A 12964-nucleotide genomic window follows, 5' to 3' on the forward strand; every position below is an offset into this window, starting at 1 on the left:
AATAATAATAATAATAATAATAATACACTTAAGGTAATGAAACCAATGAAACCTTAAACTTTAATTATATTGAATAATAATTTATTTTTTTCTTTTATTCTTTCGTTTCACAATATTATAATTGAAAACTCAATCCATTGGAAATAAGATTGGTAAATTATTATTGTCTCTTGTACTTCACAACTTGATTACACAATAATTTAGAGTTTCTAGGATTGATTAATACAAATTATGATGTGGCTTATCCAGAACAAATGATTTCAGTTGGTGATGGATAAGAATAATAGAGATTTACAATTTGAATACACATATGGCACAACAAAAAGGTACGTTTGAATTAATGTCGATAATGGTAACGTCACACCATCAAATTCATTCAAGGCATTAGAAAAACTGTCTGAAAACTATTTCAACAACAATTAGCACATAGAGGAGAGCAAATACAAAAATAGAATAACCGTAGTACCAACTATAAAAATGGTTGTAAAGTAGTACAACAAACAATTATGTAATGGAATCACCAGCAAAAAGAAGCAAAATGATAAAAGAAATGAAAAGAATTTTATCGCTTAGCTGTTGTTAACTATTGCTATCATTGTAATGGTAAAAAATAGAATTGCATAGAACGTTATAGGTTGCTGATATTTGGGTTGTTAAGACGATCTTCAACTTACCTTCGGCAATTGATGGAATTCATAAAAAAAAAAAAAAAGAAAAAATAATACTAAGAAAATAATGGAGAAAACTTTGGAAAACTGAAAACATTCAATATTACATGAAAAATGTGGTATATCAAAAAGGTTAATGTTAATTATATACGTAGCGAGCTTTTTAGTTGGGCGTGGTTGATCGCGGGGTTCAAAAAAAAAAATTACGTGTGGAGAAAGTTTAGTTCATTTAATTATCTTTAATCTACTAAACCACACTTGGATTATAAATCTCATGATATAAAACAAATCAGCAACAAGAACTACAACGATTATTAGTTTCTTTTTTTGTTATTTCTGGTAATATATATTAGGAAAACAAAAATCTCATGTTTTCAAGTAATTGGTTACAACATAATAAGAGGAGAAGTGAAATTATCACATTCTTCACTTCATCTTTATCATTATCATTACAATTGGCGATAATGACACACACACACACACACAAAACCAGAAAAAATGGGGAGAAATGATTAATAACAAAAGAAAGGAGTTTTTGATGAAATTGATTGTTAGTTAAACAATAGACTATATTACTCGGAATTTTAGTCTTGGACTTGGTTACCATCGCAACAATCAACAACAACGACAGATAATAGGAGAATTAATCCACAACGCACCTAACATTTTTTGGTATATTGATGAAACAATATTGAATAATAGTTGACCTTTTTCTATCCCCCCTTTCCCTTTCGAATCAGATGTCAAGAATTATTGTTAGTATGTCAATAAAATTGGTGATTTATCATAGTTAAATTCTACTTTTTAACAAGTGAATTTAAATGAACACCAAGAATGTAATATGATTTCCTAAATAAGAATATGCAGAATTAAAAAAAAAAAAATAAAAAGAATGTATGATGGTGCTGCAGTCAGGTGAATTCATCATACAGTATGTGTGTACTTTCATTTCAAGAGCATCTTGACATCTGCATTGAAATTAGGATGATAATGATGATGATGATGAGTCGAATGGTGATCGCGGTGGTGGTGGTGGTGGGGATATTTATTCATTCTTTCACTAATGTAAGAACTAAACTAAATTGCCTGATTTAGAGTAATAATAAACAAAGACATTAAATATAAATTTGTTACACAGAATCTTAAATGTTTCACAATAAATTTTGTCGGTCAGTCAGGAGTAAAAAAAAAAAAAAGAATATAATAATTATTCAGGTTTGTGTAATATTGAAATACATTCTTATAATATTTGTTGTTTTGCTTTTTTTTTTTTAAAGTTCTAGATGAATGCTAATAAATAAAACCTCCTTGGAATTCTTAACATTTTCAAATATGTGTGTACAATACCTCCTCCTCCTCCTCCAACATACAATAAGGAACAAGAACAATTGAATTTTTTTTTGGTCAATATGAAGTTTAGTAATATTAGAACATGAACAATAATACTAAATCAATCAAGCCACACAAACCAAAAAATATAATTAACCGAATTCAGAAAAGAAAAAGGAGTAAAAAGGTGATGTGTGTGATTCAATATGAATCATCATCATCTTCATCATTATCTTAATTCAACACTAATTTTTAAACATTTTACTTTTATTTTCTTTGTTTTCTTTCCAGTATTACTTTACAACTTTAATTCTAATGAATATAAGCTTCTTCTTTCTATTTCTTCTAGTAAAACTCTTCTTTATTATATTCTTTCTTTTTTTTTATTTTTTTTACTTTTTGTTGTTGTTTTTAATCAAATCAATTTCTTCCACTTTTTTGAATTCCACTTTTTTTTTTTTTTTTTTTCGTTTTCGTCTCTGTTTCTGTTGTTAACCGGATTTATTACAAACATTTGATAACCACTACTACTATCACATTCCTCCTTTAGTAGTTGAATCACAATAAGATTAATCTGTGATCATATTTGCACTTGGTTCAAATTCTCAGATTCGAAGAAACCAAGAAAAGAATACCATATTTGCATCATTGGTATTTGACTCATTTCAATTGAAACTAGATCAAACCAAATCCTAGTGATTCTCTCCTCCTCTCCTCATCTACCAATTCAACAAGTAGGAAAAGGAGAAAATACATATATCTTGAATTGATTGGAGGATTGTGTGAATCTTTTATAGTTTATTTGGAACAAAGTGGTTAAAAACTTAGGAAGAATAAACCCTTTTTATAAGATTTTGTCTTGTATTCAAACGAAAGACAAAAAGAAACAGAATAATAGCAGTGTGTAAACGATTAATTCAAACCATCTCCTCCTCCTTCCCCCATATCGTCTGAGATTTCATTCTATCAACAAACATCCCGGGACGTGAGTTTTACGAGGAAGTCAAAGTCATATAAAACTAAAAAAAAAAAAGGGAAATTGTTTCGTCAAGATATTATTTCTCCTGCCGTAGCAAACTGGTTCTCGGAATTTATATCCACCCAAACAACTTATTCCCCTGTCAAGTCATTATAAAACCATCTATCGTCATCATCTTTAATCGTGGTGTTCCATATCCCTGTTATTTCATATCTCGTCAAAATACAAAGGGTAATATATATACAAAAGGAAAACAAAGGAAAAAAAAAAGAAAGAGGAAATTTTGAGAGACTTTTAACCCATTGTACGTTTTGTGTTACATCATTAATTTTCTTATTTTACATCCCAGAACAAGACGAAAAAATAACAAACTACTTTTGAACACATTTACACTCACACACACAGCGATTAGTATAAAACAAAAGTAAAAGCAAAACAGAAGAAAGTGCCAACCAAAACAAAAATTAAAAATAAATTTTTCTTACTCAAAAAAATTTTTTTTTTTTTTTTTTTACTTCCTTTTTCTTTATTTTATTACAGAAATAATCAAGTTTTTACGAGTGGAAGTTATTCCAACAACTTCAAATCATCATCATCATCAATTAGATTACCAACATTTATTAAGACAGTTCCCTTTTGTTGGCTTATTTAAAGAGAAATTTCCATTTTGGTTTCTTTTTTTTTTTCATTGGTCAAACTTTACAACACAATTCTTACAAACTCACACTCACACTCACAAATCTATTTTTTTTTTTTTTGGGTTTCTTTTCGTCTTAATTTGTTTAAATTGTAAACAAGTTTGACGCGCAAAAATAAAAAAGTAGTCAAGAACACAATTTCCACTAACCGTTAACACAACATAAACAAAACTCAATTCGATAGATTTGGTTTGTTTAGTATAAAACTATGTCGACAATCCCATCGCAGGTTGAAATAAATTTCAACAAAATACATCAGCGTTCAAACTCATCGTCATCCACATCCACATCTTCATATCGTATACCATCTGGAAATAGTTGTATCCCAAGAACAGTAGAAATACCATCACTACCACACACATCATCTCATCAACAATACCAAAATCATCAACAGATGCCTTCTTCATCTTCACATGCACATATTGCAAAAAAAATACATCGAGAAGTTCGATTTGGTGCATATATACTTGGTTCCACCCTTGGTGAAGGTGAATTTGGTAAAGTTAAACTTGGTTGGAGAAAAGATGGCAAACATCCGAGTCAAGTTGCAATAAAATTAATTAAACGATCATCAATAACTAAAGATTCTGATTCGGAAATCAAAATCCACCGAGAGATAAATTCACTTAAACTATTAAACCACCCAAATATCGTCAATTTGGTTGAAGTAATGAAAAGTGGTAAATATATCGGTATAGTATTGGAATATGCATCTGGTGGTGAGTTGTTCGATTATATTTTGCAACACAAGTATTTAAAAGAAAATGTTGCCAAAAAATTGTTTGCTCAACTAGTAAGTGGAGTTGATTACATGCATGCCAAGGGATTGATCCATCGAGATTTAAAGTTGGAAAATTTGTTATTGGATAAACACAGAAATGTCATCATCAGTGATTTTGGTTTTGTAAATTCATATAATCGAGATAAAAATGATTTGATGAAAACCAGTTGTGGGTCCCCATGTTATGCCGCACCCGAATTAGTGTTATCACAAACTGCATACGAAGGAAGAAAAGTTGATATTTGGTCGTTGGGAGTAATATTATATGCCATGTTGGCAGGATATTTACCGTTTGATGACGATCCAGAAAATGAAGATGGTTCTGATATAATCAAATTATATCATTACATTTGTAAGACTCCATTGACATTCCCAGAATATGTTTCCCCATTGGCTCGTGACTTGTTGAGAAAAATAATTGTTTCTGATCCGAAAAAGAGAATTGGCATTGATGATATTAGAAACCATCCATGGTTGAGTTCCCATGCCAATTTGTTATCAATTAGACAACCAGAATGGGACAAGGTACATAATGAAAAACAACAGCCAATTGTTGTTGAACCACCACAGCCAAATAAGAGATACTCCATGATCAATGAACGTACCAATTCATCGTCATTGATGTCACCAGCACCAAGAGTTACCCATACCCAACCACTTTCATCACATGCAAGATCATATTCTTCTACAAGCATTAGTTTATTGTATTCATCTCCATCAGCAACTCCATCAATGGCTAATGCGGTCACTAATGGCGAAGGTGCAACTGGGGGATCAATAAATGAATCTAACGATACTTTGCAGCTATCAGGAACACCATCACCAAAGAAACCAAACACGGTATCTCCTGTGCGTGGTCATCAAAAATCAGCGTCAATATCAAACTCATATTCGTCAGCTAGTGTTGCATTGAAAGCAGTCGTTTATGAGGAGAATAGACTTCACAACCATCAACAACAACAACTGCAACTGCAACTGCAGCAATATATACCAAGATCATCTACAATATCTACCATAGTGGAAAGTCCTACTAAAGCTAGTACCACAACAGAAACAGAAGCAACAGATGGTAAAAAAGTGTTGTTACCACCACCAAGTAAAGATGCACAAAAATTGCCTCATGCCACGAAGAGACCAAGACCAACTTCATATCATCCATCTTCTATGTCGTCTACTTTGATACATAACAACCAAAACCCTACTGATGTGCTTAAAATTCCTAGTCCAATAAACTTCCCAATGACACAGTTTATTTCCACTTCACCACCTAAATCGAATGGGTCATTAAATGATTCTGGCAGCTTTAACAATTGCTCACCAAAGGCGACTTCAAGAAGAAACTCAGTTGTCACTCATGTTCACGTTAATGGCGTGTTAAGTAAAGAGAATTTGATTCATTCTTCTAGTTCCCCTGACAATAAAAGAAATTCGGTGTTGAGTTATTTAGAGGATAAAATTGACACTTTAGAATTAACCGAAAGTCATTCGCCTTCCAAACTTACTTTTGAAGAAATTGTTGATGCAGCTATTGCCACTCCAGAAATCAATCAAGTACCTGTATTTGATTCACAAACTTCACCAAATGGAATTGGTTTGGATATTAAAACTAAAGAATTTGATGAAACTCGTTTAGTGGAGGAAAAGAAATCTAAAGAAACCGTTTCAGATAGCAAGAGTGAAGAACTGACAAAGGATACCCAACCAGAGGAAAATGTTGTTATATATGAACCTATTGTTCCCGTTGAAGAATACATTAAAAAACCAGAGCACGTAAATACTATTGAAGCTGAGCAGCCAGAGGAAGTTAAAATAGAAGATAAGGATCTACAAAACCAAAAACCACCACAACAACAAGCAGAGGGAAAACATTCACCAGAACTTGGTAAGTCCAAAATTGATTTGAAGAAATCAGTTTCACAAAAGAAAAAAGTGAAGGAAGAATCCATAAAGAAACAAAAGGATGTTGATTCCAAACCAATAGAGAGACGACACACCATTGCTGCGAGAAGACATCATAATGACGAAAATAAAGAAAATAAAGATGTGAAGAAACGTAACAGATTTAGTTTATTATCGTTTTACAGTTCTTACAATTCATCAAATTCAAATATATCGCTTGCAACCAGCAAAGTGCCATCGAATTCGGAGAATAATACTACTAATAACGCAGTGTTGAAACCAACAAATATTAATACAACTAGAAAAGTGTTAGAACCTTCAAATGAGACGAATATAATCAGAAAAGAGTCGAAACAATCTAATTCAAATGGCTCAACCACATCAAAATCAACCACATCCTCGTCATCGTCTTCTTCTGCTCCAACAGCATCATCGACATCATCATCATCAAAACGAGCATCTACTGCAACTAAAGAAACAAGCGCAGCCAGGAAAGTTATGGATTTTTTCAAAAGAAGAAGTGTCAGAGTTGGTTAAATCCATTATATTCTAATTTTTTTAAGGAATATTGATTATTTTAGACTTAGATAGACAGAGATACATTTCTTTATTCATAAAATTTTATTTTATTGTTTTTTATTTATTTATTATTTTATGTTTTGGTATTTGTTTATTATATCTTCATCCCTCCCCCCTTTTTTTATTTATATATAATTTTGTTTAAACACAATTAATTGCTAATGGACTTGGTGTTATCTTTTGTTATATTGTTTTCATTCTTTGGTTTATCATAAATTGATATAAATTTTCAATTCCCTTTTTACATTTTTATTGATTGAACAATTACTTATTTTTTTTTAAAACTTGTTTGTTTTTACCTTGTTTTGTTTATATATATATACATTGTTCATAGTTTACAAAATAGGCCTTTTAATAATATTACTAATAATAATAATAACGATGATGGTAATAACCAAAAAAAAAAAAAAGACATAATGGCAAAGGTATTGTTCATTATAGGCTTGAAACAAATTATTTTAGTTTACACAATGAAATTACTAAAATTGTGAAACATATACATTTACATATTGTTATTATTACTTCTAAATAGCAAATTTTACTGAATAAAGAAAATAAACGTACTATACACTATATCTTTAACAATGGCATGCCTAAGGGAAATGACCAACTCTTGGTCCAAAATAACCATCTGGTGCATCAACAGTGGCATTCAACCATCCTGTCATACCATAATCAACGCCAGAATACAGAACTGTGTTACCCCACCAATTAATATCTTTTTCATGATACATTACTGCAAAGAAAATAATGATTGATGAAAAGGCAATACCAGCATTCAAACCAGTTGAAAGAACATAAGTATATTTTTGCCACCATGCTTCGTATTTTCTTTTAATATATGACATAAATGCATATGACACATAAAGACCAGGAATGTAATATGACAAGTTATATGGAGCATAGTTTAAGAATCCCCCGATAATAATAGAGGGTTCGAAATATTTGACATATTTTCTTGGACCCCATTTTTTAATAGCAATACATGGGAATGCAATTAAAAATCCAATTAAGAAACACCATCTTAAAATTGGATATAACCCATTGAAAACTCTTTTTGGACCAATAACACCCCATAATACTGATGCTGAATAGAAAGTTCTACTGTTTGGACAAGTGAATTTTTGAGTATTACCAGGTTCACAATAATCTTTAATACCACCATTAATTTGGAAGTTTAATATACCCAATTGAATAAAAGATGATATGAAAATAGATAACAATTGAACACGATAAACAGCTCTTGGAGGAAGTTTAGCGTAATGACCTTGTTTCAAATCATTGACAAAATTCTGTGCTTGACCGTCGATGTTGTAACCCAATGCCTTTATAAATGCTAATGCTAACCCATTACCTGGGATAGCATAACCAACAATCAATTCAACCAAGACATTCAATCCGAAAGCAAATCCAGTTCTGGCATAGATGGTGGTTAATGGAATTAAGAATATAAAATTGATCCCCAATGCAAAGAAAATACCCCACACTGGAGTTTCGGCAGGATATACTTTGACACACAAAATTGCTAACACCAATGAAATAACAACGATAATCAAATAAGCCCATTCTGGAACTTCTGGGTATGCTTTCATCATGGTACTGTGGGGATCATCAAATCCATCATAGGTAGATTTTTTATAGTCTTTAATCACTCTCCAAAACGACTTACAAGCATCCCACATTTGGTCATAATTCATACCAAGTTCGTAAACAAAATGGAATGGATAAATGGCAAAGAACGCACCATATACAACCAAGTTAGCAGCAGTATAGAATGGTGGGCCCATTTCAGCATATTTTTTTTTATCAAACAAACTATTGGTATCGACAACCAGTCTAACTGAATAAGGTTCACCAGTATTGGTATAAAGACCATTATCATTGATTGGTAAATATCCCGTCCATTTATAATTGGAATACCAAACACCAATGATACAAAAGAATGCAATTGCCATACCAATAATGTTATTAACAGGATAAAAGAATGGAACTTGAAGTGGTTGAAGCATAGAACTGAAATAATTCCAATCAAAAGTAGTTATTGGATTCAAACCTAATCCACCAACTGAACCAGTAATTACAGCAAGATTTTGGTTATCTGGTTTGATCCATGTCATCCAATTGAAAGTTGACAAAGCTTGGAATAAGTAGTCAGGTATCCAAAAATAAAGAAATGAGGCAACAAATGCAATAAAGAAAAAATTATAACCGGATATTTTCCATCCATTGATTATTTCCTTTTTAGCAGGGGTTAATAAAGTTTTATTTAATGCTAAACCTGGTAAAATGGATGGCCAAACCGCTTTAGTAGGGTACACGGCAAATTTTCTCATGATACCAGCAAGACCAACACCAAGAAAGTTGGTAGACAAAATCAATAATACTTGATATCCAAAATCAACCCATTTGTTGTCGTAAAAAATTTCAGATTTTTGCATAAGAATATTACTGGAAACATAAGAAGTTCCACCTCCAGTAACACCGCAAAATATCGTAGCCAACATTTGTTCCTTATATGTGTAAGGACCGGGATTTAAGTTAATAGTTAATTTCCAAATTTGAAATTCCCAATTAGGTAAAATCCACTGACAAAGTATTCCAGATGGATAAAGGAAAACTTGTACAACTGCCATGGAAAGAGATATTGCTGGTCTTCTTTCAGCAAAAAATTGATTAATCACAGCACCAATTGCTGTCCAAATAATTGCAATCAAATAAACTCTAAATGTTTCAGCAGGAATAGTTGGATCATCGTATGGGAAAGTAACAGCTCTAACTTCAGGGTATGGAGACCAATAAGCAACCAATACTGCTTCTAAACGTACTTGTAAATCCCAATCAACAATTTCATGACCTTGTTCAACATCCCCAATTCTTTCATTTTCCAAAGATGATGATGAATTGTTACCCAATTTTTCTTGTAATTGGACTTTGGTAAATTTATGAGACCTTTCAACTAACTCTTTCCAAAGGATTAAATCATTTTCTGGTATATTAACATCAGTTTCATGCTCTTTAATGTTTTTTTCTAATATTTCAACAGCTTCTTCAGTAGTCATTTGTTCAATTTTTTCAAATATAAAACTAGCTTGAGGAGGTAATTCTTCTAACGACACTAAGGCATCAAAATGTAATCTTTTCAAAACAAACCATTTTTGAGATTCAGTTAATGTGGTAGCAACTTGACCAATAGAAAGAGGATTTGATGTGATTGCTTGTAAATCAATTTCATGATCTTGGACTTGTAAATGACTTCCAACTGCTTCTATGTTGGGCACACTTAATTCGGTTGGATTTTTTTCATCCATTTCTAAGTTATATAGTATACTGAATTAAGGTTGGTATTATTATTCAATTCAATAATTTTCAAGTTGGAATTCTGGCTCCATATTTATAGTTTTTCATTTTCTTTTTTTAAAGTTCTTTTTAGTGTTGGAGATAATTAAACGGCATCATTTGTTACCAGAACTAATGAATGACCCACTACCGTAAATTAGTCAATTGATTTATTGATAATAAATCATAATGCAGTAATTAAAAAATGTATAGGTGTGGCTTTAAATAATTGTTAGTACAGGCGGGATGATAATGATGACGATACATTCGACCATTTTGTGACTTCACAATAGCTCACTTTTTTTTTCCTCCGTACACCAAAACTAAAAGAATCCAGGTTTAGTCATTGTGCATAAATGTTGCTCTATCTATTTTTTTTTTACAAGGATTATCAATTTCATTTTAGTAAAAAATTATTGGTCGGTTATAATTGATAATATGCCAAATTATTGAAAGATAATGGACCAGTGAAAAAAAAAAAAGGTTTTATAGTTTTTACAAAAGATCCCCATATGGGGGAGGAAGTTTATATTCTATAGAAGTTAAAAACTCCAACAGTAAAGTTAACTGATGAAAGAATATCAATCAAATAGAAAATAAAAAATAGCCAAACCAATCTGAATTACGACAAAAAGAGTTGACCAGTTTATTGTACAAATATAGTATAATTCTTTAAGTTCATTATTTACTAAAAAGTAAAATGTTGTTTGTGTTAATATGATGAAATTAGTAAACTTCGGCACTTCGCGCCTTTAGAAATTTATTCTTTATCGTTGTATTTTTTTTTTTTTTTTTTTTTTGGTGCCGTGCAATGAAGACAATTAATATTTGTGGAGGTGAAAAGATTGACTAATTTGAATGCATGATAAGAAAACTATTTCAAAATTGAAATAAGTAAGACAGGTGATGGCAATAATCTATTTGTTAAATACAGTTTTTTTTTTTTTTTAATAAGATAAGAACTAGTATCATAAGACTACTAGGTTATGATATCAGGAGTACCTAATAACAATGAGATAAGTAAATTCTTCGGAAAAATTGAAAGAATAGTGTGTCAAAATTTCCAATTTTCTTGGCGATCTTAAGTCATTATTGGAGAGTAAATCAACTAACAATAGAAGAAAAGCCGGGAATTAAAAGAAATGGTTACACCAATTGAACTAAAAACTTTTAGCCTGAAATTTCTAGTGATTGGGCATTCGACAAAACCAAGACCCACAGAGGTTAAAGTTCCCAGTAAGTTACCGATGATCACAGTAAATTTTTTAAAAAATTCTTTTAGCTGGTACAACCAAACGATTTTTAAGAAAAATTATTGATCAAAATAAATACGAATGGCTAGTTTTCACCATTCGATTATTGTAGTTCTTTTCATAGACGTTCTGTTGAAATTTGATACAGGATTGGATAGATAACAATAATTGTAATTGAGCAAGACCGTTATGAATAGTAATGATTAGTTTCAGTGCAGTAGCAGTCTCTGTTATAGATAATGCTGAAAGTATGTGAATGTCAAAAGTAAATTCTACATTAGAGCCAAATTAGTAGTCACAATATCGCAAAATTACCCCATAAATGTAAGTGTACACCAGAAAATTCAGTATATGGTTGTAGTTATCATCTAAGACAAGCGCATAAGTTGTATAGAATAGTTAATATAATGCTTTATTGGTATTACTCGAGAAAACTTTACAATCGATTTTATTATCCATCTATGTATATACCCACCCACCAACTTGGTGGAAGCAGTCTTCTTTCGCTTGTGTGGCTTTGAGAATAAGATGAATCATAAAACACAAAAGTGGAAAATCATTCAACGAAAATGTTACTGAAGTGGCTAGATTGTATCTCCAAGTGTGGTGTTTTCAATTTATGATTATCAATAACAAGTCAGCTGTGCATTATTATTCCTGATAAATCGCTTCATGTCGGCTAGTATATTAAAACCGCCTATCAGATTGGAAAGCAAAAAGTAATAAATGCAACAAAAGTGCAACTGTGCCAAAAAAAAACAAAAAAACAAAGATAAAGCGTGTGAAAACTCAACAAGAAAATCCCGCAATGTTGAGAAGAATATGAATAAAAACAAACACAACACCATGAGATTGTTTTCTTATCAGTTTTGCCAATCATTATAAATCTTTTCAAATTTAAATATCTTTTGTTATCAATGCCATATAACATAAGCTGCTAAAGGACTATTTCAAGTTAGCACAAGATCAGATCCTCACTTGATATGATTTCCAAAAAAAAAAAAAATACTTTGTAGTTGGATTCAAACTGAAATTGTTGTTAATAAATTTGACATCAAAATTATGTTGTAAAACAATAAATATTGCCCACTTTCAACAATCCATTCAGTCAATACGTTAGGCATAATGTTTATTAGCTAATGAACTTGTTAATTCTCCTTACTAATAGTGTCAATATCGAATTAAGCAAATATAATTGAAAAAAAAAAATTACAATTGTCATATTGAACAGATAAATAATATTTGGTTACACAAACCCGGCTAAGAACTTTGAAAATTCTTTTTTTGGACCACTTGCATATTGTTAAGCGAAATTGCGCTTGAATAAGAGATATATGCTGTTAAAACAAAACAAAAAAATACGAGAAACTATTTGCAACTTTGTATCGAAATAACCCGCTTCCCCATCTTCTCTTCTATTTTAAACTTTTATAATTTAGTAA

At 31.0% G+C, this 12964-nt stretch overlaps 2 protein-coding genes and 1 pseudogene across 2 annotated transcripts, besides 1 other annotated feature; 2 read left to right on the forward strand and 1 right to left on the reverse strand. All coding sequences in view use genetic code 12, as the record gives it.

The window, feature by feature from the left end:
- Positions 1-3882: 3882 nt before the first annotated feature.
- CD36_27170 (serine/threonine-protein kinase, putative) lies at positions 3883-6891 on the forward strand (the record flags this gene model as incomplete). The annotated part of the gene is made up of 1 exon (XM_002421750.1): positions 3883-6891. The coding sequence occupies one exon, from the start codon at positions 3883-3885 to the stop codon at positions 6889-6891; it is 3009 nt and encodes a 1002-aa protein (XP_002421795.1).
- A 635-nt stretch (positions 6892-7526) lies between these two features.
- On the reverse strand, positions 7527-10241 carry CD36_27190 (oligopeptide transporter, putative; the record flags this gene model as incomplete). Its single annotated transcript, XM_002421751.1, has 1 exon — positions 7527-10241. One exon carries the CDS (start codon positions 10239-10241, stop codon positions 7527-7529), a length of 2715 nt encoding a protein of 904 aa, XP_002421796.1.
- Positions 10242-11471: 1230 nt separating this feature from the next.
- CD36_27195 lies at positions 11472-11656 on the forward strand (annotated as a pseudogene).
- Positions 11472-11656: a sequence feature.
- Positions 11657-12964: the final 1308 nt, after the last annotated feature.

Source organism: Candida dubliniensis, chromosome R (genome assembly GCF_000026945.1).
Source record: "Candida dubliniensis CD36 chromosome R, complete sequence".
NCBI lineage: Eukaryota > Fungi > Ascomycota > Pichiomycetes > Serinales > Debaryomycetaceae > Candida > Candida dubliniensis.